Source organism: Prenolepis imparis, unplaced genomic scaffold, assembly GCF_030444845.1.
Source record: "Prenolepis imparis isolate NDT839.2.m4 unplaced genomic scaffold, iyPreImpa1.0 SCAF_15, whole genome shotgun sequence".
NCBI classification, from domain to species: Eukaryota; Metazoa; Arthropoda; class Insecta; order Hymenoptera; family Formicidae; genus Prenolepis; species Prenolepis imparis.
The window spans coordinates 6839509-6867488 of NW_028141173.1; the positions used below are offsets into that span (position 1 = coordinate 6839509).

At 27.7% G+C, this 27980-nt stretch overlaps 4 protein-coding genes across 6 annotated transcripts; all 4 read right to left on the reverse strand.

The window, feature by feature from the left end:
• Positions 1–1263: 1263 nt before the first annotated feature.
• On the reverse strand, positions 1264–7269 carry LOC145946232 (protein I'm not dead yet-like). Its single transcript, XM_083055758.1, has 9 exons — positions 7196–7269; positions 6467–6599; positions 5052–5432; positions 3945–4003; positions 3129–3441; positions 2656–2798; positions 2481–2575; positions 2014–2297; positions 1264–1539 (listed from the first exon to the last, which is right to left on the reverse strand). The coding sequence occupies exons 1-9, from the start codon at positions 7267–7269 to the stop codon at positions 1264–1266; spliced, it is 1758 nt and encodes a 585-aa protein (XP_082911884.1).
• Positions 7270–13015: 5746 nt separating this feature from the next.
• Positions 13016–16441, reverse strand: LOC145946038 (uncharacterized). Of its 3 annotated transcripts, XM_083055418.1 has the most exons (5): positions 16285–16441; positions 15943–16179; positions 15111–15567; positions 14369–14683; positions 13016–13431 (listed from the first exon to the last, which is right to left on the reverse strand). In XM_083055418.1, the coding sequence occupies exons 2-4, from the start codon at positions 16002–16004 to the stop codon at positions 14426–14428; spliced, it is 777 nt and encodes a 258-aa protein (XP_082911544.1). In that variant the 5' UTR covers positions 16005–16179; positions 16285–16441; the 3' UTR covers positions 13016–13431; positions 14369–14425. The 3 variants fall into 3 exon arrangements, with proteins under 3 accessions (XP_082911544.1, XP_082911542.1, XP_082911543.1); XM_083055416.1 differs by having other exon boundaries at positions 15111–16179; XM_083055417.1 differs by lacking the exon at positions 13016–13431 and having other exon boundaries at positions 14000–14683; positions 15111–16179.
• A 2175-nt stretch (positions 16442–18616) lies between these two features.
• Positions 18617–20107, reverse strand: LOC145946146 (uncharacterized). Its single transcript, XM_083055624.1, has 2 exons — positions 19051–20107; positions 18617–18903 (listed from the first exon to the last, which is right to left on the reverse strand). Exons 1-2 carry the CDS (start codon positions 19957–19959, stop codon positions 18643–18645), a joined length of 1170 nt encoding a protein of 389 aa, XP_082911750.1. The 5' UTR covers positions 19960–20107; the 3' UTR covers positions 18617–18642.
• Positions 20108–21763: 1656 nt separating this feature from the next.
• LOC145946082 (uncharacterized) lies at positions 21764–25191 on the reverse strand. Its single transcript, XM_083055481.1, has 5 exons — positions 25010–25191; positions 24668–24904; positions 23848–24292; positions 23106–23420; positions 21764–22273 (listed from the first exon to the last, which is right to left on the reverse strand). Exons 2-4 carry the CDS (start codon positions 24727–24729, stop codon positions 23163–23165), a joined length of 765 nt encoding a protein of 254 aa, XP_082911607.1. The 5' UTR covers positions 24730–24904; positions 25010–25191; the 3' UTR covers positions 21764–22273; positions 23106–23162.
• Between the last annotated feature and the right edge of the window lie 2789 nt (positions 25192–27980).

The following is a 27980-nucleotide window of genomic DNA, read 5'->3' on the forward strand; positions in this document are numbered from 1 at the left end:
TTAATATGCGCCGAGGCGTTATTTACGAATAAATCCGTTTGTTTCTATGAGAAGTAAAGTTATGCGTATTCATGATTCTGATAATTTTATGCAATAATTTACCTGTCGTAAAATATTGTTTTCTGATTACAGGTGACAAATGCGAAATTCTCCGTTTCAATAGAAATATATAGAGATTCTCTTATATCGATTAATTTATGATAATGATGAAAGATATATAATTCTAAGAATATTTAAAGTAAAGGATTAAAATAATTTTTATTAAAATATTAATCTAGCAATATTTGAAAATTTTACCTTATTTTTTAATAATAAATTAATAGCAGATAAGAAAAGATTTTAAAAAGATAATAATAATTACAAGATTTATATATATATAAAATACAAATTTTTGCAAAATATCTTGCAAAGTAAAATATATTATTGTATAACAATAGGACAAATTGTATAACAATAGAACAATTACAATTGGCAACTTATTTAGTTACTTATAGTTATAGCGTCAATTGTTGATTTTATAAGATTGATTTTTGAAGATTGTTAATTTTATAAGAAATTATCGAAAATGGAAAATTATTAGTCGTTTTAACAAAGATAAATTGACTGCTATTTCATAAACTGAAAAATATAAAGATTGCAAACGTGCCTAATGGTCTCTAATTTTTATCGTCGATTTTCTTACTTTTTTCTGCTAATAAACGTTTTTGTTTTAAAGTCTAATTCAATTTGAGATTAAAACTCATAGACAATTTTTAATGTGTGTGAAATTTTGTATATATTAAATTATTATATAATATAAAATTATTTTTTTTTCTCTAAAAATAAGAGTCAAATATAATTATTTCTAAAATTTTGAAAAATAATTCTTCTTTATTAACATTGTTAGCAATTATTTAATGATAGTATTAACATAATTATCATAACACTTTCTCACAATAATAAATCTTTTTTATAAAATATTCTCAAGTATATGCCTCTCAACCTAGTTATAATAATACATTTGGCATTATGATATATTTGGTATTAATTCCACATGAAACTAATTAATGAATAATGGAATCAATAATTTAGTCGCGCCAAAATTATCATTTGACAGTGTGACTTTCATTAAAATCATTTTATTCGTGAATATAATCGATCCTGATACATGAACATAAATATTTAACTTGATAAAATAACAGATAAATGTACTCTTTACAGTTAGAGTTAGATTATCGTTGTAATAAGCGAAGGTCATTAGCAAAACGAGTGGCGAAAGCTAGCTTATGGCTTTTGGTCGTTATCGTACTGCTTCGCCCAATCCGGAAATTCCCCGATACCGTAGATGAATGCTCCCCAAGTGGGAAACAGGATAACTTGTACTATCAAACTGTATATTGCGGGGACGCATCCGGCCGCTATTAGCATTCGAGTTTGCAGGTGACCCGCGACGGTGATGATTGCATTTGGTGGCGTGGCTACCGGCATTCTGAACGCGTACGAGCACATCAGGGTCACCGGCACCATCAGATACAACGGATGTATTCTCATCGCCACGCACTTCGAGGAGGGAAACGTAGGAAACGAAATCAGAAAAAGTGGAGATTTAAAATAAATGTTATAATCTTTAAACATTATTCTGTCGACCTCAGAATAAATGATAAAATGATAATTGGACACTTTGGGTTTGCTCTTTATAGCTGGTCTCAGAATAAATGATAAAAACTATAGATGCCCAATTGGACACTTTGAGTTTGTTCGTTCTGTACTAGTGTTCACTGAAAATGAAACAGATATATATTTAAGTGTTGGAAAGAAAGAGAAGAAAGTGAACTAGTGCAACTAGTTCAACTATAAAGAACAAACCCATTGTTTATTGGTCAATCAATCAATGAGGACTTTTTGATTGGTCAATCGTGCTAGTCACCTTAGGCATCGATCGATGATTGATTATATCTAATCGCTCTGTGTCCACTTGGACCTCTCCCTAAAAAATATCAATGTAAAACAAAATATATTTGCATGAACTCTCACCATGTGAGCGACGACGGGTAGAAGTATGTTGGCCGTGCCGACGTTCGAAGTGAACTCTGTCATAGTACCGACGAAGGAAAGGACGACGGCTAACATCAGCACGGGAGGTAGTTCTTTCAGAGGCACTAGAGCGAATCCTACTTTCATGGCGAGTCCGGAGACGCTGCTACCTTTCGAGACGGCAAAGCCGCTGCCCAACAGAAACACCAGTCTCCATGGCATTTTTGTATGAATGACCTCCCATGTGATCAGACCCTCGGACGATCTTCTCGGCCGTCTGGAAGCTATGTCGTACGAGATTTCGCGATCACAGATGCGAGACACGCCCGAAGCTAACGGGAAGGCGAATCGAGTAACAAGTTACTATTCGCTTACCTTTTGCAAGAAAGGGTCTTAATAACGTAACTTGCTACTCAAATCGCAAGTCCGTACTGGCTTCGGTAATCATGGGTTATAGAGACCCTTACGGTCCTTGCTCCAAAAGCGCACGAAGATAGGGTCCTTTGGGATGAAGAACATCAGCACGCACACCAAGATCGCGGGCATTGAGTCTCCTAAATGCCTATGATAGATCCTCGTGTAGTATAATTATTTTTCAATGAAAACCTTTGTTTAATAAAAAACAATTAAATTTAAACTCACATATCCGTCAGAACTTCAGACCATCCGCGAACGAATCCTGGAGCTCTGAATACCCATAAGAATATACATCCCATGAAGACTGTTGCGACGGAGATCTCGTGAAAAGTCATAGGTCCTAAGTTCTTAAGATTTTGATTTATTACCTACAACAATATATTTCTTTAACGGTTCGCAGATAACGTAAACTTCTAAATAAGAGCGAACCTGTCTAACATTAATTACATATTCCAACTCTCGTTATGTAAAAATATTAAATATTAAATATTAAATTGAATTAAACTTTGCTACTAATTGTAAAAATATCCTTTCAGTATCTATCAAATAACTTATATTTAATCGTATTATTCAATCTTGTTATTCAAATAAATAGAGAAATTCCTTGAAAGAGAGAAGTATTTCGCTAATTGTTAATTATTTCGTTACTTATTCAATTAATCGAAAAAAATCAAGAGAAAAGACTTTTATTGTCGTACCCGATTCGCGATCGCCTCGCCTTCTGCGCCGATCGTCGCCATTTCGGCGTCCTTGCTGCGCGGTCTTAGATATCCCAGAAAAGCGATTCGTAAATACAGCCACAATAGAAACGAATTCGCGGCCATTTGCGGGATCGAAGCAGCCATCCAGGCACCGAAGGTAATGGGGTCGGCGTCGGGAAAGTTGTATTCATAAATACCCTTGAAGGCGAGATTCGTCGGGGTACCGACGAGTGCTCCAGTACCTCCGAAGGACGAAGCGTACGCCGCCGCGAACAAATAAGCTTTCGTCACTTTCGTCGGTCTTACATCTCTAAGGAAAAAAAATCGTTTTACTAAAGTATCCGAAAATTACTAAGAATTTAATTTAATGTCATAAATTAAATTCTTATAAATATGCAGGTAGAGGGGGTCAAACCGAGTAAAAAAGTCCTCTATAGTTTTGCGATCTTTGCGATAATTAATGAGAAATTAATTAAAAAAGGATCGGCCAATCCGTGTGAGTACTATGCGCGGTTGCTACGCGGCGAAGTATTGGAAGGGAAGCGTGGGAGGAGCGTTCTACAAATGGCAATAACTATGTACAAACAACGCGTAATGTTGAAACCTTGCGCGTCTAATAACCGTGTAACTTTGGACTGCTTTTTGTCGCCGCGGGCTTATACTTAACGATAGAGGGTACTCGATTTAACGCTCTGCAAACAAGAAGTGATGCGATTATTACCAAACACTTTATATACATATGTGTGTGTATATGGTTTTAATATAAAGTGTTTCTTACAAAAATGTATAAAAATTGTAATATTTAATACTCACGGTTCAGCTTCTGGATCTTGCGGATCCTCCTTTATATCGAACACTTTTCCGAGCCCTTGCTGTATATATACACAATATATAATTTCAGGTTTTAATTAAATAAAAAAAAAATAATTTAATTATATGATAGATCGAAAAAAACTTCAATTGACGCTATAAATAATTACATGAACAACCGAGAAAAATATATTATTTGAAGAATTGTAACGATTAAAGCGAAAACGCAAATGGAAGAATCGGAAGATGTAACTAACAATAAGAACATTAAAGAGTTCGAACTTTGAAACGCGAGGGAACGTTCTTTTCCGTCTGACGATAACACTGGTCAACAATGATTTTATTGCCAATTATATTATATCGATTTTAGGATAACTTTGTGTCGCTGATTCCGAATATAGCATTGATTTTTCTAGATTGGCTCTAATTTTTTAGATAATGTTTCATAAAAAACAAAAAATGCAAAAAATGTAATGGTCAGGCGTAGTCTATTCTCAAATCATATAGAAACTGTTTCAAATCATACAAAAGTATGATATATGAAATACTTAATGACGTTGCATTCAGTAAAATAACATAAAAACAAAGTAAGCTGATTTAGATAATCACAATTAATGCATAAAAAATGCTGTTTGTATGATTTTCTTTTATATAGGTCCATCAAGATCACGTACAAAAACAATGTTAAAGAATAAAAAGACAGATCAAATCCTACTGCATATATCAGCAGCTACAAGTCGTATTGGGATAAAATCGTAATTTGAGTATCCATTATCTCAAAAACTAGAGCCAATTTAGCAAAACTGTTGTCATTTTTGGATTCAGTATCCCCAAAATACCTTAAATTCGTTCAAACATCCTTGGCAACTAAACAAAAGTTTTTTTCTGTTGACCAGTGTAATCGATCTAATCCCAGACAGCACCATGTCCAAAATTGGAGCATAAGACATCTTTAAGAAATCTTTAAGACATCTGAAGTCTTATGATATCCAAAAACATCTTAAAAATATTTTAAAGATGTCTTATGCGCCGATTCTGAACATGGTGCTATCTGGAATGGAATGGAACGCGGCAATTTACTATAACGCTCTTTTCTCATAGTTCACCGACCCTCTCCAATTCGCGAAGAACGGCAAAGACGATGGGCACCATCATGGCGGTGGCCGCCGCATTCGCGATCCACATGGATACGAAGGTGGTTACGGTGCAGAGGCCGCCGAGCAATTTCGTGTGACTGCAACCGAGGGTCCTCATCACGATCAGAGCAATTCGCAGATGGAGATTACAGTGCTCGGTGGCGATGGCGAGCACCAGGCCGCCGATGAACACCATGATGGTGTCGTTCATGTAACAGGCGCACGTTTCCTGGGTACTGAGGATGCCGAACACCGGAAACAGCACCACCGGGATTAGCGACGTTATCGCTATCGGCAGGCACTCCGTCACCCAGTAGCCGGCCACTAGTAACACGATGTACGCGCATCTGACTTCCTGCGTTTACCAGGCGGATAATGCGAGATGAGAGAGAGAAAAAGAGAGATAAAAATAGAAAAAGTTGGGTTTCCAATTACACTAGTTTACAAACAAATATTATTTTTTTTTATTTTAAAGCAGACGAGGTGTTTCTTATAGATTTTTGGATGCTGAAAACGATGCCGCAAGCCAACTTTCATCAGCAAGTCAGGTTTTTGAAATAATTCAGGTTTAATATGCAAAAAATGACATTTTTTGCGATATTTGAAATTTTTTTGTGAAAAAGATTAACGTTATCTGGAAATTCTGATTAGATGTCATGAATGTATTGTTCATCCTCTATAAAATGCATTTTTTAAAATTCCAATATCTTATTTTTTAGCCATGTTATGAAAGATTAAAGCTGAGAACTATTCATATGAAGATGCTCCTGAGTAAAAAAAATTTTTTGGAAAAAAATTATTTATAATTTTCAACATCCAAAAATCTATGAGAAACATTTTGTCTGATTTAAAATAATTTTTGGCTGTAAACTAGTGTTATTAATAATATCCTAGAAATAATCTGATAAGAGTAATAGTTTTTCTGATATAAGAATATATAATGGTATCTCTAATAAAAAAAAAATATATATATTTTAGAATAACACAAAATAAAATATTATTTTAACGTTAAATTGAATTAAATTATTAACTGTAACTTTTTACTACGGAATAATTATAATAATACTATTAGTATACTATTAATACTATTAGTATTAATAATAAGTATTTTATATAATATATAATAGTATAAAATTTTAATATAAAAAATATATATATAATATATAATACTATAATATTATGTATAATAATAATATTATTATGAATTATTTTGATATATACATATTATAATAATATAATATAATAATATATATTTAAATGTATAAAAGTTCAAAAAGATAGTGTCCAATCGAAATTACATTTAAAAACATTTTTCTTTTTATAAATGTGTGAGTTGTAAATTTTAAATCTTATGATTTACAAAGTGTAAAATAATAAAAAGATGCTCACCGGATAATCATATATTACGATGAAAGGTAACAAAAACAGGGCCCAACAGACAGCAAAAATGACTCGCCAGTATAACTTGAGGAAAAGATTGGTTCGTTTCATAAAAGTTAATTGCAGTAAAGGAGCTTCGATTCTGCAAAAAAGTTTTATTTCTCAAAGTTACTCTTCTGTAGATTTAAAATTATATATTAAAGTTCTCTCGCAATTTTATAAATCACTTTTATGTATAAATTATTTTTCATTGTAATATACGCAAAATTATTTTCTGCTAACATAACTATAACAATAATGTATCCTATTTTATAACTTTAAAAAATCTTTTTTCATCTAAATTTTATTCTCTTGTGCCCGACTATTGATTTTCTCTCTTATAAAGATAACGAGAATATATTAAGTATAAAATAATATTCACTATATATATATATATATATATATATATATATATATTTATATATATATATATATTTATATATATATATGTACAAGTTATTTTACACTTTTCACTTTAAAGGTAAAAGAAACCGAGATATGTATTAAAACAAAAGAATGCTTTTTTTTCTTTTTCATTGTACATTTAATTTTCGTTTTGCAAACGTTATATTATTTAAAAACATTAATAGAATTTCTGAAGAGGAAAGAGAGTCAGGTTAAAATGTCAGAAGTAACTATTTTTATGGTAATTTGCAACAAATTTCATTAGAAATTTTAAAATAATACGAAAAATGTAACCTTTGCCGCGTCTCAGATTCTAATTCAGCTTCATTTTCGGCTTTAGGCGTCTTTTTTACATCCTTCTCAGCCATAAGTCAACGTTCTTCTGCGTAAAGAAGGTTCTACTTTAGGTTAATGTCTTATGTCACACAGAAGAAAATCGGCCTGCTGATTTTTATGTCAATTTCAGTGTATATATAATATATAGATAGTCACGTTGGTTACTAAAATTATTGTTTCGATATTCAAAAAGTTATTTGATTCTTTGCATAAAATAATAATATTAAATTCAATAAAGTTTGGCAAATTTTATCTTGATATTATTTACTGTTAAATATATTTAGATTTTAGATTATTATTAGATACATTATTTTTATTTGTGCGATGTATGTATAAAATTGGAAAAAAATATCTTGACGAATATTGAGATATTATTTGGAAAAATAGATGGGTTTAATACACAGACATCTATATATCACGCTCGTTAAATATGCAATCCATCATTGATTACGCATTTTTATTGCATGTAGATACAATTTCAATTTTAATAATTGAGCGCGAAACGAACGTTGCATCCATTCGTTTGCATTTATCCTATATATATATATATAATATGTAGCGCTGCGCAGTCAATTTAATTTTTAAATAGAGACCACAAAATAATAGCGGCAGCATAATAAATATTTTAACGACGATAAAATACTTTTGCGACATTCGTTGAAAACTTCGTGAACAAAACAGAAATTTTTCTGTATAATTACACTAGTTTATAGCCAAAAATTATTTTAAACCAGACAAAGTGTTTCATGACATACAAATACATTCATGACATACAAATACATTTATGACATCTGATCAGAATTTCCAGATAATGTTAACCTCACAAGAAAATCTCAAATATCGCAAAAAAGTTATTTTTTATATTTAAATCTCAATTATTTCGGAAACTTGACGTGCTGGTAAAAATTGGCTTGCGGCGTTTTCAGCATTATAAAATCTATAAGAAACACCTTGTTTGCTTTAAAATAAGAAAAAAACAATTTTTTTTTATAAATTATGTTATATAACTAGTGTTATTATCACAAATAATTTTTTAACATGTAAAAATAAGCCTGCTTTGGTTAGATTGCATCGAGGAGGCATCCAAGAGAGGCGGCCGATTTTTATATTTAAAATACAAGAGAAAAGACTAAGAATGCTATTTTCCACTGACGAATCTCGACTTTGTTCAAATCGAGAAGAATCGCCCTCTGTAAACTAGATTATTTTCTCCGGTAGGTAGCCGACCGGCAAGCCACTGCAAAGCGTGATTCCTCAAAGGAGTCTTTCCTTAATTCCTCCCTATCCGGGAGGGGATCCTCCCTTGCGGGTCGAAAGAATCCTCCTGACAAGACTATATGGAGGACGACGCTGATTCATCGGAAGTGCCCTAGACCGGTTGATTCAGAAAGCGAATAGAAAGAGAAGGGCACAAAGAGAGAGAAAAATAGGGAAGAAAAAACACATTCTTCCAGTAAATACAAAACATAGGGAAGAAAAAACACATTCTTCCAGTAGATGGGAGTGTGCGTGATGGGAAAATCCGCGGAAAAAGAGAGATGACTCAGAGGGAGTTCAGAAAGAGCTCGGAAAAGAAGTTTTAAAGGAAAGAGGAAAGAAAAGGGAGAAAGGGGGTATATGTGTAGTTCAGAAAAATAGATGGAAATGAGTAAAGTAGGGTGGCTCATGGGAATTAACTATGTCTGCTGAAGAGGGCAGATTCGCCGAATGCTGACTAAATAGGGATATTGAAAAAAGATAGTAATAGTATGAGTATTTTATATACTTTGTATATACAGGGTGTCCCAGAATTAGTGGTATACCTGCTAATGGCAGATTCCTGGAATCATTTGGAGACGATTTTTCCTCAGCGAAAATGTCAAGGGAGGCCATCAATTTTTGCATGTTCCCAATTTTTGTCATCATGTATCTTTGTAACTAATAATAAGCCTTGAATTAAAATTTTATTAAAGTAAACTCTTCTTGAAATTAATTGAAGAATGTGATTTGTTAATATTTTATTTCCACAAAGTTAGTTTGTGAAAATTTACCCTTTATTTTCAATCTCTTATAACTCGAAAGTTATTGATGCCTCGTCATTTTTGCTAAGGAAAAATCGTCTTCAAATGATCCCAGGAATCTGCCATAATGATCTAAAATTGCCCTTGGGCCGTTTTTAAGATCGATTAAAAGTTAACCTTTTTTTAAATACCTTTTTTATTAATTAACCTTTTTTAAATAAAACTTTTTTAAATAAAACTAATTTTTTATATAAATCAATTTCCCTTAATATTACGTATATAAAAAGTTATGAAAGTAGAATGGCTATAAAGTGAATCGTTTGCGAGATATTTTATACTTTAATTCGATATAATTTTACATAACAATATTATATGAAATATTTTGTAAAATATTTCATTCATTTTTCGATGATTTTATCTTAATACTTTTATGCAAAAATAATAGGAGGAATCAATTGGTGTAAAAAAAATGCATAGTTGTTTTTAAGAAAAAGTAATTTGCAATTAACAGCTATATATTTTTCTCTGTGATTCCAAATATTTTGTCTGTTAAAATTAAAATAAATCACCCCGTATAATATATACCGTTTCACAATATATTACGAATTTTTATCTCCAAAAATATTGTTTCTAGAGAAAAATGTTTTAAATAAAAGTTGTAGGATTTTGAGGGGGAAAGAAGTTGGCACTACTGACATTTTCTTAACAGGCGATTTTCAAGGTCATTTAAAGATTATTTATATTTATTTAAATGAAGCTACCTCAATTTTTTATATAAATCGATTCCTCGCAATATTCACTATAAAAAGTTATAAGGATAAGATGGTCAAAAAGTGAATATATATATAGTTTACGAGATATTTTATACTTTAGTTTAACATAATTTAACATAAACCATATAGAATAATATCTCGTAAAATATTCATTTTCCAATGATTTTACCTTAATACTTTTATGCACAATATAATGAAAGAAATTCGTTAAAGGAAATTAATAAAAGGAATTAAATACAATAAGATTTCCTCTCCGTAGACGTTCTCAATGCAGAAAGCATGCTCTCTCTCTCTCTCTCTCTCTCTCTCTCTCTATCTTATTTTCGTACACTCGGTTAACTGGATGCGCCCCAAGTATTGCAAAAGCTTAAAAAACCAGATATGATGTAAAACCATGTACTGAAAGTTCTGAGTAAATAAAAAATTAACAATTACCTCCAAAGATACATTTAATATTAAATTTTTAACATTACATCGACATCAGGGAACTCTGTCCTTATAACGTTTTTTTTTGGCTCATCAGGTAGTTTGCGGAATTTGAATGTGATACAAAAATTTATTGTGAGCTAGCCGCCACAACAAATTTTTATTTTCCATACATCATCATGTAATCCCCGTATAAGATCATTCTGCCTGGTGCAAAAACCTTGAATTTATTCATCCCTTTTATGAATAAAAATCTTTGTACGATAAAAAGATCGACGTAACATTGAACAGTAAATTGTAAACAATCTGTGTTGCCGTAGCTCTTACAAATATTAATTAAAACTCAGAAAATATATTTATGCATAACACAAATAAGTGTTATGCATAATATTTATTGATTCTTTTCGTTTCATATAAGTCGATGATGCGTAACGTCGTTTATGTGTGGTAAAAATAATTCATCATTAATATGTTATCAAATTTATATTTATAAAAATGCTTGGTCGTTGTGTGAATATGTTTTATTCAATATATATAAAAATACTGTTTCAATTCAATTAAGTTCTCGTTCTTTCCTACAATCCATACGCAAGCCTGAATAATACATATTTTAACTATTGAAACTTTATATTATAGAAAAAAAGAAAAATATGAAAAAATATGCATAATGTAAATATATAGAAATATACAAATAAATATTCAAGAACGTTAGTTATAACAAAACAGATTTTATATTTTTCCGTGTTATATCATTCCGCGTCTCTCTCGGTCATGACTGATTTCTCAACAATAAAAAAGCTTTAAAGAGATGATCTTAAATATCGATTATAAAAACAAATTTTTTGAATATACTTATTGATATGCTGTTTGATATACTTTAATTAACATTTGAATACTGAATATACACAATAATTATAATTACACAAAATAAAAAAATAATAAATTGTATTAATTGATATTAACAATCAGACAAATTGTTATTATTTTATTTGCATTGATACACAATATATTATACATATGTACATGTCACAATTTCGCAATACATTATATATTATAATTACAAAATATACTTTCTCATCAATCGATACATAATTGAGATATAAAAAAAATGCAGTACTTATATATTAAATTATATTGCTTAATATAATTCAATTATATAATTTTGACATAAAAAATGAATATAGCGCAATCTTTGTTATTTTACAGATCTCATTTATAAAAGCTTATTTTGACATTATAATTATCATAATACAGTACAAACTTCGATTCGAGAGTAGAATGATTTTCTCTTTCTCAATTATTCTTTTATGAATAGATAAATCTTTAATATACTATAAAACTGAAGGTATAAAAAAGAAATATAAATAAATATCTTTTCCCTTTACACAGTCTCTAGCTATTGTGCAAATCCAATTGAAATAATTGTCGTAATTGATTTTTACGTCGTAGTAATATAGTCATTTTCACAAAAAACTTTGCACTGTCATCTTTTCAAACAATATAATAATTCGTATGTTAAGTCGACAAATACTTTATTACAAATACTCTATTAGGATTTTCGTTTTTTCTTTATTTATACTACTTATAATAAGTATTTTATTCAAATTACGTTCAATAATGAAATTAAAAGTGAAAATCATGTAAATTTCTTTCAAGAGTTTATGAAAATAAATTAATCTTTTGATATGAAAATAAATTAATTTTTTTACATATCACTTCAATAATACTAAAATATATCAAAAATATTATTTTTAATTACCTTATATAATTGCATATAACTGTATAATTGTATATAACTTATTTAATTTAATCTTATTCATATTTCAAAAAAATAGAATATGTGATAATAAATAACAAATATACAACGTGCTTCATAATTCGTATTTATGAATTATATAGCATCACTAATAATGAAAAATTATAAATTTTGAAATATTGTTTCCGGTTGCAATTAAAAAAAAAAAGAAAAATTATTAAATAAAAATTACTTCACCAGCTCTATATTTTACATAGACATACATCTATATAAGACATGTGTCAGATAGTAGGTAACATATGGAAACTATTAATCTCGCAGCTAACAAAAATATATCCATCTAATGAACAATGCTGATTAAATAAATATTATTTCATAATTTTTTTAAGCTTCGCAGAAAAATATAATTCAAAATTATTCGACTCATTTTTCATTCACAAATTGCATTATATAATTTAAATTATGAAGCATCATGTATATCAATTAAATTATAAATCGGAAAAATTTGCATATTTCATTGCAACGGATGATCTTGGCGCAACAATATTATCACTTATATTTTCGAAGTAGAATGGGATAGAATACGAAAAAAATTAATATTTTTCAAAATATTTTACAAGAAAAATATTCAATGATTTCTCATCTTTAAATTCAGAATTCAATACAACATCATTAAGAGACCGCGATTTTTATGCATAATAATATATGTATATATTACTATACTGTATATATTATATGTATATATTACTATATATTACTATACATATAAATCGCGGTCTCTCAATGATGTCGAAAATATAAGTAATGATATTGTTGCGCCAAGATCATAATATATACATAAACAAAAATATATATTATTTCCCTTACTTCCCTTAAAATGCAATTATTAAATTAGTAATTTTGTCTAATCTTTTTTACATTTACCTATTTACCATTATTTAATATCATTTATATATAATTGCTATAATTTTAATAGAATTAATTATCAATTTTCACTCCATCACAATTGATGGTAGCAATTTTGTAACTGAATCTTTTATTCAAGAAGTTTTCCTTAATATGTGTGATTTCTCCTCTTGTAATTCTTGGTGTTATCGGAAAGTATACATATTCGTCTCCAAAATCTGTAAGTTTTCCTCTCAAATAAAATCCATTTCCAATCTCACAAACCCTATCAAATTCCTGCTGCGACAAATTATATCTTCTTATTAATAATTGTTGATTTTTCAAAATGTCCATCTGCAAAACACGAAAAATGTTGGTTACAAAACTGTACAGTTTCTAGCAGATAATTATATACTAGAGGATCTTTTTACATCAAACTGAATTATTCTTTTTACGTATAACACTAGTTTTTAATAGTACTAAAATATATCAAAAATATTATTTTTTATTACTTTAGATAATTGCATGTATATAACTTATTTAATTTAATCTTCATATTTCGAAAAAAAGTAGAATGCCATGTGATAATAAATCATAGCTTCTTATTCAACGTACTTCATAATTCGTGTTTATGAATTATATAGCATTATTAAATGAGAAAAAATTAAAAATTTTGAAATATTGTTTCCGGTTGCTTTTTTAAAAAAAGAAAAATTATTAAATAAAAATCACTCAAGCTCTATTTTTTACATAGACATACATCTATATAAGCCATGTGTCAGATAGTAGGTAACATATGGAAACTATTAATCTCTTAGCTAACAAAAATATATCCATCTAATGAACACAATGCTGATTAAATAAATTTTATTTCATAATTTTTTTTAAGATTCGCAGAAAAATATAATTCAAAACTGTTCGATTCATTTTTCATTTATAACTTGCATTATATAATTAAAATTATAAAGCATCTTGTTTACCAATTAAGTTACAAATCGAAAAAGACTTTCTGTATATTCATTGCAGCGGATGATCTCGGCGCAACATCGCTTATAATTTTACATAAATAAAAAATAGGATGGAATACAAAAAAACTAATATTTTTCGATATTTTTATAAGAAAATTCAATTCATTGATTTCTCTCTTTTGATTTCATAATTCAATACGACATCATTAAGAAACCGCGATTTTTATGCTATATATATAAAACAAAAATATATAATTTTTCTTATTTCCTTTAAAATGCAATTATTAAGTTAGTAATTTTGTCTCATTTTTTTACACATTTACCTGCTATTTACAATTATTTAATATCATTTATATATAATTGCTATAATTTTAATAAAATTAATCATCAATTTTCACTCCATCACAATTGATGGTGGTGATTTTGTAATTAAATCCTTCATTCAAGAAGCGTTCCGTAATATGTGTGATTTCTTCTCTTGTAATTCTTGGTGGTATCGGAAAGTATACATATCCGCCTTCAAAACCTGTAAGTTTTCCTCTCAAATTAAATTCATTTCCAATCGCACAAACCCTATCAAATTCCTGATGCGACAAATTATATGTCCTCAATAATTGTTGATTCCTCAAAATGTCCATCTGCAAAACACGAAAAATGTTAGTTACAAAACTGTACACTTTCTAGCAGATAATTATGTACTAGAGGATCTTTTTACATCAAACTCTTTTCACTTATAATACTAGTTTTTAATAGTACTAAAATATATCAAATATATTATTTTTTATTATATTTAAATAATTGCATGTATATAACTTATTTAATTTAGTCTTCATATTTCGAAAAAATGTAAAACATGTGATAATAAATTAATAAATTACAGATATACAACGTGCTTCGTAATTCGTGTTTACGAATTATATAGCATTATTAAATGATGAAAAATTAAAAATTTTGAAATATTGTTTCCTGTTGCTTTTTTAAAAAAGTCAATGTAGCAAGGCTAAAGAGAGAATATAGTACATAATAAAATAATATAACACTGTTAAATAAAAACGATGAAAATACCTGTAACTTGTTGTAAGCCTCGGGATTTCCCATGGTATTATTAATACATTTAAGGTCATCACATATTTTTGTTGCTATTTTGTGTAATTTATTTAATATAGACCCCTGACGTGAACGTGGCAGCTCTGCTATTTGTAGCGCTCGTTCTTTCTTATTTTGGCGAATATTTGAATCGATCAATAGAATCCTCATTCCTGTTATGAAATTTATGGTCTCCGTAGAATAAGTATTGTAATTGTACGTTGTAAAAGTACGTTGGCATTTTTCTATTCGGCCGTATACGCAAATTTTGGCGTCGATCGATGCAAACTCATAGCCTTGCACAATATTTTTACAGGATTTAGTGTAACGCTCAATCAACAACAATTCTTGATTTGTAAATGTAATATGATCCCCACTCTGTAGACGTTTCCAATGAAGAAAACACGCTGCCAGACAAACCGTGAACGATGTCGAACTGCCAAAACCAGCGTTCATAGGTATTAAATCCATGGACACGCGTAAACGAAAAGGTTTTATGTCAAGTTTCTCTTCGTAAGCGATAGTAAAAAGCAAGAAAAAAAAAAGTTGTAAGCTAAAACTCTGCTCGCGTGTCCTACACATACAGTTTGAAGTGATGAAGGAATTCACTAATTGGAGCAAAATTATTGAAAGAGAAGGATAATTTCCGAAATCATCAGAAAAGAAGCGTAGAAATTCTTCTAAGGGTATATCCTTCTGTAGATTAAAATTATGAAACTCTATCTTAATGTTTCTTGACTCATCAGGTTGTTCGCTAAATTCGAGATTGGTACGAAGATCTAAGCCGGCCACAACAAAATTTTTTGCATACTTCGCCGAATGTTCTCCGGATAAGACGATTCTGCCCGGTGCGGAAATTATAAAATTAATCATCTTTCTTTTATAAAATAAAATATCTTTTTTTCACAGAACTGGTGTAACGTTGAATGGTAGAGAGTTGATAATTAATATTGCATAGTTCTTATACAAATATTTATTAGAACTATGAAAATTATATTTTCGTAACGTGAGAAAGATTTAGAGATTATATTTGTCGTTTCTTTTCGTTCTGTAAATGTAAGAAATGTATGTCAGTTATATGTGACAAAACTATCTCGTCGGTTATACGTTATCAAAGGGATTTGTATACAAGTACTTAAATTAATATACTTACATTCTATTTGGTTCTTGTTACATGCGCTTGTTTTCATTTATCAGTAGATTAATATCTTAATTTTTTCAGAGCACTGTATATATGTCTTTTTAATTATTAAATCTTTATTATATCGTCAAGAAAAAGAAAGGTCACTAATAATTTATAAATTTGAAACGTTTATTATCGTATACGGAACAGTGTTTATGTTTCATGTACACTTTCGTGTCTCTCAGTTGTGACTGATTTCGTCTCGGATGACATATAATAACATTACCCCAAAGTCATGACTTTAAATACGAATTACAATGTCAGACTTTTCCAATACAATCAGAAATCGTTAAAATATATGCTCTAATTTAAGAATTACATATTATTTTCAATATCATAAACCAAATATCTTATTGTCATTTACAAAAATGTTTAATGTTAATTTAAAATTTATGTATAAAATATATGTATGAATGCGCGTATGTATCGTCAAAATATACATATACATATAATGTTTCATTTAAATATAAAAGAATATATAATATTTTTATTTTTTTTATTTTTTTTTATTTTGTATGTATACATATATACTATATATATAAATAATTTTTCATTTAAACAAAAAAAAATATATAATAATTTGATATATTTGATTACATAATTAATATTTATCGTACATTTATATACAAGCTTAAGAGTACTAAATCAAAATGATTTTATCTTTATCTTCTAATTATTTTATGATAAATCTTTAGTATATAAAACTGAAGATATAAAAAAGAAATAAAAATAAATATTCTTTTCCTTCAGACAATCTCTAGCTATTGTATTAATTCAATATTATTGTAATAATTGTTGTAATTATTTTACGTCACAATGTATTATACTTGATCGTCGATCGATACATAATTGAGATATAACATAAAATGCAGTACCTATATGTCAAATTATATTGCTTAATATAATTAAATTATATAATTTTAATATAAAAGATGAATATAATGCAATATTTGTTATTTTACAGATCTCACTTGTGAAAGAGCTTATTTCTACATAATAATTAAATTAATGTATCACGAACTTTCGCTGAAGTAGAATGATTCTATCCTCTTTCTCTTAATTATTTTAAGAATAGATAAATTTTTAGTATAAAAACTGAAGATAGAAAATATGAATAAAAATAAATATTATTTTTCTTCAGACAATCTCTAGCTATTGTGCAAATCCAATTGAAATAATTGTCGTAATTAATTTTTACGTCCTACTAATATAGTCATATAAGCATTCACACATATAAGCATTATTAACGGAAAAGAAAACTTTGCTGTCATTTTTTTCAAGTAATAATATTATACAATAATTCGTATGTTGAATCGAACAAATATTTTATTATATCTATTGCGATTTCTCTTTCTTCTTTATTCAAATTATGTTGAAGAATGAAGTTAAAAGTAAAAAAACATGTAAATTTCTTTCAAGAGTTTATGAAAATAAATTAATCTTTTATCGAAATAAATTAATCTTTTCATATACCACTCGTTTTCAATAGTACTAAAATACATCAAAAATATTATATTTTATTACCTTAAATAATTGCATGTGTGTGACTTTAATTTAGTCTTTATATTTCAAAAAAAGATAAAACATGTGATAAAATATCACAGGAAAACAACGTGCTTCTTAATTTGTGTTTATCAATTCAATTATATAACATTATTAAATAATAAAAAATAAAAAATTTTGAAATATTGTTTCCGGTTGCTTAACTACGGAAACATTATTAAATAAAAATCATCTCCACCAGTTGTATGTATTTTTTACATAAACATACATCTATAAGACATGCGATGTCCATTTAATAAACAATGCTGATTAAATAAATGTTATTTCATCATTCTCTTTCTTAAACTTTGCAGAAAAATATAATTCAAAATTGTTCGATTCTTTTTTCATTTCACAAATTGCATTATATAATTTAAATTATGAAGCATCCTGTATATTAATTAATTTACAAATTGAAATAGATTTCTGTATATTCATTGCAGCGCACGATCTCGATGAAAAATTGCTTATATTTTTAAAGTAAAATGGGATAGAATACGGAAAAGATAATATATTTTTACAAGATATATTTTACAAGAAAATTCAATTTAATGATTATTCTCACCTTTGATTTCATAATTCGATCCATCATTAAAAACGGCGATCTTTAGACAACAAAATGTATATATATACATATATGTACTATATTGAACAAAAATGTATATTGTTCGTCATATTTCCCTTAAAATACCACCGTAATTAAATCGATAATCTTGACTTTTTTTTACGTTTAGTTATTTGTCATTATTTAGTCACTTATATATAATCGCAATAATTTTAATAGAATCAATTATCAATTATCAATCCCTCACAATTGATGCTGGTAGGTGTGACAATCAAATGATTTCCTTCTTCTAAATAATTCTTAATATTTGTAATTGCTTCTTCTGTAATGCTCGGTGGTAACACAATGTATACATATCCAGGTGCAAAACCTGTAAGTTTTCCCGGAAATCCAATATTGTTTGCAGTTGTGAAAATATGATTGAATGCATTATCCGACAAATTGTATTTTTCCAATAATAGTTGAGTCCGTCTAATGCAACGCTGCAAAACATGAAAAATGTTAGTCATAAGACGGTACATTTTCTAACAGATAATTATTATGTATTGGATAATATTGTCAATGCAGCAAGACTAAAATATATAATATATGTTTATAACAACATTGTTAAATAAAAACGAAAAAGATACCTGCAATGAAATGTAATAATGTAGATGTACAACCAAATTGGGATTTTCGATGTTATTACTTATTGAATTGAGGCAATTATACATTGTTATTGCTAAATTATCTAATCTATTTAATACAGTATTAAACTCGGAAGAATTTCGGAAATCAAGTTTTAGCTTTGCCATTTGTTTCGCTTGATAGAACTTTCTCTGGCGAATTTTTGAATCGATGAGTAAAATCTTCATTTCTATCATATCACGGCTAGCCATATTAATATTTATGTCAGTAAGTTGACTTATTAATATATTGCCGTATACACAAACTCGGACATCGGCCGTCGCACACTCATGTACGTTATGCATAAACTCCTCGTAGAGTTCAACGTAACGCTGAACGTTTTCCAAAAACTCATTATTAAATTCAATAATCTGATCACCTCTTTGTAGATGCTTCCAATGAAGAAAACACGCTGCCAGACAAACCGCGAACGATGTCGAACTGCCAAGACCAGCGTCTATAGGTAAATCCGTGGACACGCGTACGCGAAAAGGTTTTATGTCAAGATTGCCGTCGCAAGCGATTTTATATAACAAGAAAAAAAATATTTTTAAGCTATATCTTTGCCTTAACGTATACCACATCCCGTTGAAAGTGATCAAGGATTTCACGTAATCAAACACACGTATTGGATTTGATTTTACGTCTGCAGGTTGAGAAAGGAAGCTACGAACTTCTTCTAAAGGTATATCATACCGTAGATGAATTTTAGAGAACTCTATCTTAATAATTTGTGACTCATCAGATAGTTGCCAGAATTGAAGTTTGGTACGAAGATTCAAGCTGGTCACAACAAAATGTTTTCCATACGTTGCCGAATGCTCTCCGCATAAGACGATTCTGCCTGGTGCGGAAATTGTAAACTTAGACATTCTTTTAATTGAATAAAAATATCTCCTTCTTTACAGAACTTTGATGTAACGTTGAACAGTAAAGAGTTGATAATTAAGACAGGCCACTAATAAGAATTTGAAACTTTCGTTATCGCACACAAGAGAGAGTGTTTATATTTCCTGTACACTTTCGCGTCTCAGTCGTGACTGATTTCGTCTCGGAACATATAATAACATTATCCCAAAGTCACGATTTTAAATATGAACTACAAACATTTCAATATTTTAGGGAGAAGTCGTTAGAACACATGTATGCCTATATACATAATCTAATAATAATACACATTATTTTCAATATGATAGACCAGTTCTCTTATTGTCGTAGGCGCGTTTTAAATAATGTCAAATAATGTTGATATTATAATTTTAAAATATATGTAACCCGTATATATGTATATCGTATAATAAATATATAAATGTGTAATATTATATTATAAATATATAGAAATATATATATAAAATATGTATTTTGATGCAGTTTATTTTATATAATTAAAGTGTATCATATACAAGAATTCTTATATTGGATTACGTTGCAATATAATAATGTAATTGCAAAAATTATATTATTGTCTGATATAATTATATAATTTTAAGTAAAGTAAAAAAAATGAAAAGCGCTATTTTTCTTATATAAGAGATCGCATTTATGTCTAAAACTTTATTCAACTTAATAACATTTATTATATAAACTCCGGCTGAAGAGAATAATTCCGGAGTAAAATAATCTACATTTTTTTCATGAAATGTTTAATAAATCTATAGTATTTAAAACTAAAGATATATAGAAATTGAATACTAATGCATAATTTTTTTCTTTAGGCTATCACTACATATTATGCAAATCCAATTGAAATAATTATTGTAATTATTTTACGTAGTAAAAAATGAAATATTTTCCACGTTATCATAAAGATATTCTTAGCCAAAAAATAACTTTTCAGATATTCATTTATTTAATAATACAAGAATTCGTATGTTAATTACTAACGCAAATAATTTATTGTATCTATTAAAATTGTTGTTTTTCTATTCAAGACATTTTAAACAATGATATTAAAAGCATGTATTTTTAGATGTTTATGAAAATAAATTAGATTTTTTATACATTATCCTATTCTATTATTATTATTCTATTATTAGTACTATTAATAGTAATAAAATATAAAAAATATTATTTTTTATTACCTTAAAAAATTGCACGTATATAACTTATTTAATATAATCTTCATATTTCGAAAAAAAGTAGAATGTATGTACATACATGTGATAATAAATCATAGATATATATACAATGTGCTTCATAATTAGTGTTTATAAATTATATAGCATTATTACATGATGAAAAATTAAAAATTTTGAAATATTGTTTCCGGTTTGCTTAAAAAAAAAATTTTTAATAGAAATAACTCCATCGGCTCTATTTTTTATATCAACATACATCTATATAAGACATGTGCCAAATAGTAAGTAACATATGGAAACTATTAATCTCGCAACTAACAAAAATATATCCATCTAATGAACAATACTGATTAAATAAATATTATTTCATAATTCTTTTTAAGCTTACAGAAAAATATAATTTAAAATTGTTCGATTTATTTTTTATTTATAACTTGCATCATATAATTTAAATTCTGAAGCATCATGTATATCAATTAAATTATAAATCGGAAAAATCTTCTGCATATTTCGTTGCAGCGGATGATCTTGACGCAACAATATCATCACTTATATTTTCGAAGAAAAATGGATAGAATACAAAAAAAAACTAATATTTTTTTATATATTTTACAAAAAAAATATTCAATGATTTCTCACTTTTAATTTCAGAATTCAATACGACATCATTAAGAGATCGCGATTTTTATGCATAATATATATATATTGTATATACAAAAATATATATTGTTTTCCTTACTTCCCTTAAAATGCAATTATTAAGTTAGAAATTTTGTCTTATCTTTTTTACATTTACCTATTTACCATCATTTAATATCATTTATATATAATTGCTATAATTTTAATAGAATTGATTATCAATTTTCACTCCATCACAATTGATGGTGGCAATTTTGTAAATAAATCTTTCATTCAAACAGTTCTTTTTAATATGTGTGATTTCTTCTCTTGTAATTCTTGGTGGTATCGGAAAGTATACATATCCGTCTCCAAAACCTGTAAGTTTTTCTCTCAAATAAAATCCATTTCCAATCTCGCAAACCCTATCAAATTCCTGATGCGACAAATTATATCTCCTTAATAATTGTTAATTCCTCAAAATGTCCATCTGCAAAACACGAAAAATGTTAGTTACAAAACTGTACAGTTTCTAGCAGATAATTATGTACTAGAGGTTTTTTTTACATCAAACTAAATTAATCTTTTCACGTATAACACTAGTTTTTAATAGTACTAAAATATATCAAAAATTATATTTTTTATTATATTTAATAATAATTGCATGTATATAACTTATTTAATTTAATCTTCATATTTCAAAAAAATGTAGAACATGTGATAATAAATCCCAGATATACAACGTGTTTCGTAATTCATGTTTATAAATTATATAGCATTAAATGATGAAAAATTAAAAATAAAAGATACGTGCCAGATAGTAGATAATATGGAAACTATTAATTTTGCAGCTAACAAATATATATGTCTAATGAACAATAATAATTAAATAAATTTTATTTCATAATTTTTAAGCTTCGCAGAAAAATATAATTCAAAACTGTTCGAATCATTTTTCATTTATAACTTGCATTATGTACATAATTAAAATTATGAAGCATCCTGTTTACCAATTAATTTACAAATCGAAAAAGACTTCTGTATATTCATTGCAGCGGATGATCTCGGCGCAACATCGCTTATAATTTTACATAAATAAAAAATAGGATGGAATACAAAAAAACTAATATTTTTCGATATTTTTATAAGAAAATTCAATTCATTGATTTCTCTCTTTTGATTTCATAATTCAATACGACATCATTAAGAAACCGCGATTTTTATGCTATATATATAAAACAAAAATATATAATTTTTCTTATTTCCTTTAAATTGCAATTATTAAGTTAGTAATTTTGCCTCATTTTTTTTTACACATTTACCTGCTATTTACAATTATTTAATATCATTTATATATAATTGCTATAATTTTAATAAAATTAATCATCAATTTTCACTCCATCACAATTGATGGTGGTGATTTTGTAATTAAATCCTTCATTCAAGAAGCGTTCCGTAATATGTGTGATTTCTTCTCTTGTAATTCTTGGTGGTATCGGAAAGTATACATATCCGCCTCCAAAACCTGTAAGCTTTCCTCTCAAATTAAATTCATTTCCAATCGCACAAACCCTATCAAATTCCTGATGCGACAAATTATATGTCCTCAATAATTGTTGATTCCTCAAAATGTCCATCTGCAAAACACGAAAAATGTTAGTTACAAAACTGTACAGTTTCTAGCAGATAATTATGTACTAGAGGATCTTTTTACATCAAACTCTTTTCACGTATAACACTAGTTTTTAATAGTACTAAAATATATCAAATATATTATTTTTTATTATATTTAAATAATTGCATGTATATAACTTATTTAATTTAGTCTTCATATTTCGAAAAAATGTAAAACATGTGATAATAAATTAATAAATTACAGATATACAACGTGCTCCGTAATTCGTGTTTACGAATTATATAGCATTATTAAATGATGAAAAATTAAAAATTTTGAAATATTGTTTCCTGTTGCTTTTTTAAAAAAGTCAACGTAGCAAGGCTAAAGAGAAAATATAGTACATAATAAAATTATATAACACTGTTAAATAAAAACGATAAAAATACCTGTAACTTGTTGTAAGCCTCGGGATCTCCCATGGTATTATTAATACATTTAAGGTCATCACATATTTTCGTTGCTATTTCGTGTAATCTATTTAATATAGAATTGAGACGTGAACATGGCAGCTCTGCTATTTGTAGCGCTCGTTCTTCCTTATTTTGGCGAATATTTGAATCGATCAATAGAATCCTCATTCCTGTTATTAAATTTATGGTCTCCGTAGAATAAGTTTCGTAATTAGTACGTTGACATTTTTCTATTCGGCCGTATACGCAAATTTTGGCGTCGATCGATGCAAACTCATAGCCTTGCACAATATCTTTACAGGATTTAGTGTAACGCTCAATCAACAACAATTCTTGATTTGTAAATGTAATATGATCCCCACTCTGTAGACGTTTCCAATGAAGAAAACACGCTGCCAGACAAACCGTGAACGATGTCGAACTGCCAAAACCAGCGTTTATAGGTATTAAATCCGTGGACACGCGTAAACGAAAAGGTTTTATGTCAAGTTTCTCTTCGTAAGCGATAGTATGAAGCAAGAAAATAAAAATTTGTAAGCTAAATCTCTGCTCGCGTGTCCTACACATACAGTTTGAAGTGATGAAGGAATTCACTAATTGGAGCAAAATTATTGAAAGAGAAGGATAATTTCCGAAATCATTAGAAAATAAGCGTAGAACTTCTTCTAAGGGTATATTCGTCTGTAGATTAATATTATTAAACTCTAACTTAATGTTTCTTGACTCATCAGGTTGTTCGCTAAATTCGAGATTGGTACGAAGATCTAAGCCGGCCACAACAAAATTTTTTGCATACTTCGCCGAATGTTCTCCGGATAAGACGATTCTGCCCGGTGCGGAAATTATAAAATTAATCATCTCTCTTTTATAAAATAAAATATCTTTTCTTCACAGAACTGGTGTAACCTTGAATGGTAGAGAGTTGATAATTAAATTTGCGTAGCTCTTATACAAATATTTATTAGAACTATGAAAATTATATTTTCGTAACGTGAGAAAGATTTAGAGATTATATTTGTCGTTTCTTTTCGTTCTGTAAATGTAAGAAATGTATGTCAGTTATATGTGACAAAACTATCTCGTCGGTTATACGTTATCAAAGGGATTTGTATACAAGTACTTAAATTAATATACTTACATTCTATTTGGTTCTTGTTACATGCGCTTGTTTTCATTTATCAGTAGATTAATATCTTAATTTTTTCAGAGCACTGTATATATGTCTTTTTAATTATTAAATCTTTATTATATCGTCAAGAAAAAGAAAGGTCACTAATAATTTATAAATTTGAAACGTTTATTATCGTATACGGAACAGTGTTTATGTTTCATGTACACTTTCGCGTCTCTCAGTTGTGACTGATTTCGTCTCGGATGACATATAATAACATTACCCCAAAGTCATGACTTTAAATACGAATTACAATGTCAGACTTTTCCAATACAATCAGAAATCGTTAAAATATATGCTCTAATTTAAGAATTACATATTATTTTCAATATCATAAACCAAATATCTTATTGTCATTTACAAAAATGTTTAATGTTAATTTAAAATTTATGTATAAAATATATGTATGAATGCGCGTATGTATCGTCAAAATATACATATACATATAATGTTTCATTTAAATATAAAAGAATATATAATATTTTTATTTTTTTTATTTTTTTTTATTTTGTATGTATACATATATACTATATATATAAATAATTTTTCATTTAAACAAAAAAAAATATATAATAATTTGATATATTTGATTACATAATTAATATTTATCGTACATTTATATACAAGCTTAAGAGTACTAAATCAAAATGATTTTATCTTTATCTTCTAATTATTTTATGATAAATCTTTAGTATATAAAACTGAAGATATAAAAAAGAAATAAAAATAAATATTCTTTTCCTTCAGACAATCTCTAGCTATTGTATTAATTCAATATTATTGTAATAATTGTTGTAACTATTTTACGTCACAATGTATTATACTTGATCGTCGATCGATACATAATTGAGATATAACATAAAATGCAGTACCTATATGTCAAATTATATTGCTTAATATAATTAAATTATATAATTTTAATATAAAAGATGAATATAATGCAATATTTGTTATTTTACAGATCTCACTTGTGAAAGAGCTTCATTCATTTCGATTTCTACATAATAATTAAATTAATGTATCACGAACTTTCGCTGAAGTAGAATGATTCTATCCTCTTTCTCTTAATTATTTTAAGAATAGATAAATTTTTAGTATAAAAACTGAAGATAGAAAATATGAATAAAAATAAATATTATTTTTCTTCAGACAATCTCTAGCTATTGTGCAAATCCAATTGAAATAATTGTCGTAATTAATTTTTACGTCCTACTAATATAGTCATATAAGCATTCACACATATAAGCATTATTAACGGAAAAGAAAACTTTGCTGTCATTTTTTTCAAGTAATAATATTATACAATAATTCGTATGTTGAATCGAACAAATATTTTATTATATCTATTGCGATTTCTCTTTCTTCTTTATTCAAATTATGTTGAAGAATGAAGTTAAAAGTAAAAAAACATGTAAATTTCTTTCAAGAGTTTATGAAAATAAATTAATCTTTTATCGAAATAAATTAATCTTTTCATATACCACTCGTTTTCAATAGTACTAAAATACATCAAAAATATTATATTTTATTACCTTAAATAATTGCATGTGTGTGACTTTAATTTAGTCTTTATATTTCAAAAAAAGATAAAACATGTGATAAAATATCACAGGAAAACAACGTGCTTCTTAATTTGTGTTTATCAATTCAATTATATAACATTATTAAATAATAAAAAATAAAAAATTTTGAAATATTGTTTCCGGTTGCTTAACTACGGAAACATTATTAAATAAAAATCATCTCCACCAGTTGTATGTATTTTTTACATAAACATACATCTATAAGACATGCGATGTCCATTTAATAAACAATGCTGATTAAATAAATGTTATTTCATCATTCTCTTTCTTAAACTTTGCAGAAAAATATAATTCAAAATTGTTCGATTCTTTTTTCATTTCACAAATTGCATTATATAATTTAAATTATGAAGCATCCTGTATATTAATTAATTTACAAATTGAAATAGATTTCTGTATATTCATTGCAGCGCACGATCTCGATGAAAAATTGCTTATATTTTTAAAGTAAAATGGGATAGAATACGGAAAAGATAATATATTTTTACAAGATATATTTTACAAGAAAATTCAATTTAATGATTATTCTCACCTTTGATTTCATAATTCGATCCATCATTAAAAACGGCGATCTTTAGACAACAAAATGTATATATATACATATATGTACTATATTGAACAAAAATGTATATTGTTCGTCATATTTCCCTTAAAATACCACCGTAATTAAATCGATAATCTTGACTTTTTTTTACGTTTAGTTATTTGTCATTATTTAGTCATTTATATATAATCGCGATAATAATAATAGAATCAATTATTAATATAATCTTTAATCTCTCACAATTGATGCTGGTAGTTATGACATTGAAATTCTCGTTCTGCCTTATACGATGCGCAATATTTTCAGTTTCTCTATTTGTGAAGTTTGGTGGTAGCACAATGTATACATATCTAGCTCAAATTTTGCCATTTGTTTCGCTTGATAGGACTTTTGCTGGGAAATATTTCTATCAATCAGTAAAATTTTCATTTCTCTTATATTCTCGGATTTCGTATCAAAATTTAGTATTTCGTATCAAAACGTATCAAAAATAAATCGTTGTACCAATCTCAAATTTTGGGAACTATCCAGTGAGAGACAAATTATTAAGATAGACAAGAATTCACGTATTTACGCACAGAACATGGACTTGAAAATATATCTCGACGTTCAGAAAAAAGGCCGACATTCTGTTCATTGTGTCTTATATGATCAGCAATACTTTCAGTTTCTTCATTTGTAAAGCTCGGTGGTAGCAGAAAAAAGAAGGCTTCGAACTATTTCTAAAGGTATAGTGTGAGATAAAATGTAGATAAACCGCAGGTTTATCTACAGTATACTATATTTTTAAAAATAGTTGGAAGCCTTCGTC

What these genes read in the sequence shown, in the direction of transcription:
- LOC145946232 (XM_083055758.1), bottom strand. Translation starts at nt 7,269, where the DNA reads ATGGCTGAGAAGGATGTAAAAAAGACGCCTAAAGCCGAAAATGAAGCT. An exon ending in TTCTTCGCGAATTGGAGAGG is followed by an intron (nt 4,004 to 5,051) that starts GTCGGTGAACTA and finishes GTATATATACAG; the next exon opens with CAAGGGCTCGGAAAAGTGTT. An exon ending in GCGCTTTTGGAGCAAGGACC is followed by an intron (nt 2,298 to 2,480) that starts GTAAGGGTCTCT and finishes CGTACGACATAG; the next exon opens with CTTCCAGACGGCCGAGAAGA.
- LOC145946038 (XM_083055416.1), bottom strand. Translation starts at nt 16,004, where the DNA reads ATGATTAATTTTATAATTTCCGCACCGGGCAGAATCGTCTTATCCGGA. An exon ending in AGGCTTACAACAAGTTACAG is followed by an intron (nt 14,684 to 15,110) that starts GTATTTTCATCG and finishes CGTGTTTTGCAG; the next exon opens with ATGGACATTTTGAGGAATCA.
- LOC145946146 (XM_083055624.1), bottom strand. Translation starts at nt 19,959, where the DNA reads ATGTCTAAGTTTACAATTTCCGCACCAGGCAGAATCGTCTTATGCGGA. An exon ending in ATTATTACATTTCATTGCAG is followed by an intron (nt 18,904 to 19,050) that starts GTATCTTTTTCG and finishes CATGTTTTGCAG; the next exon opens with CGTTGCATTAGACGGACTCA.
- LOC145946082 (XM_083055481.1), bottom strand. Translation starts at nt 24,729, where the DNA reads ATGATTAATTTTATAATTTCCGCACCGGGCAGAATCGTCTTATCCGGA. An exon ending in TCCGGAGAACATTCGGCGAA is followed by an intron (nt 24,293 to 24,667) that starts GTATGCAAAAAA and finishes TGGTTTTGGCAG; the next exon opens with TTCGACATCGTTCACGGTTT. An exon ending in AGGCTTACAACAAGTTACAG is followed by an intron (nt 23,421 to 23,847) that starts GTATTTTTATCG and finishes CGTGTTTTGCAG; the next exon opens with ATGGACATTTTGAGGAATCA.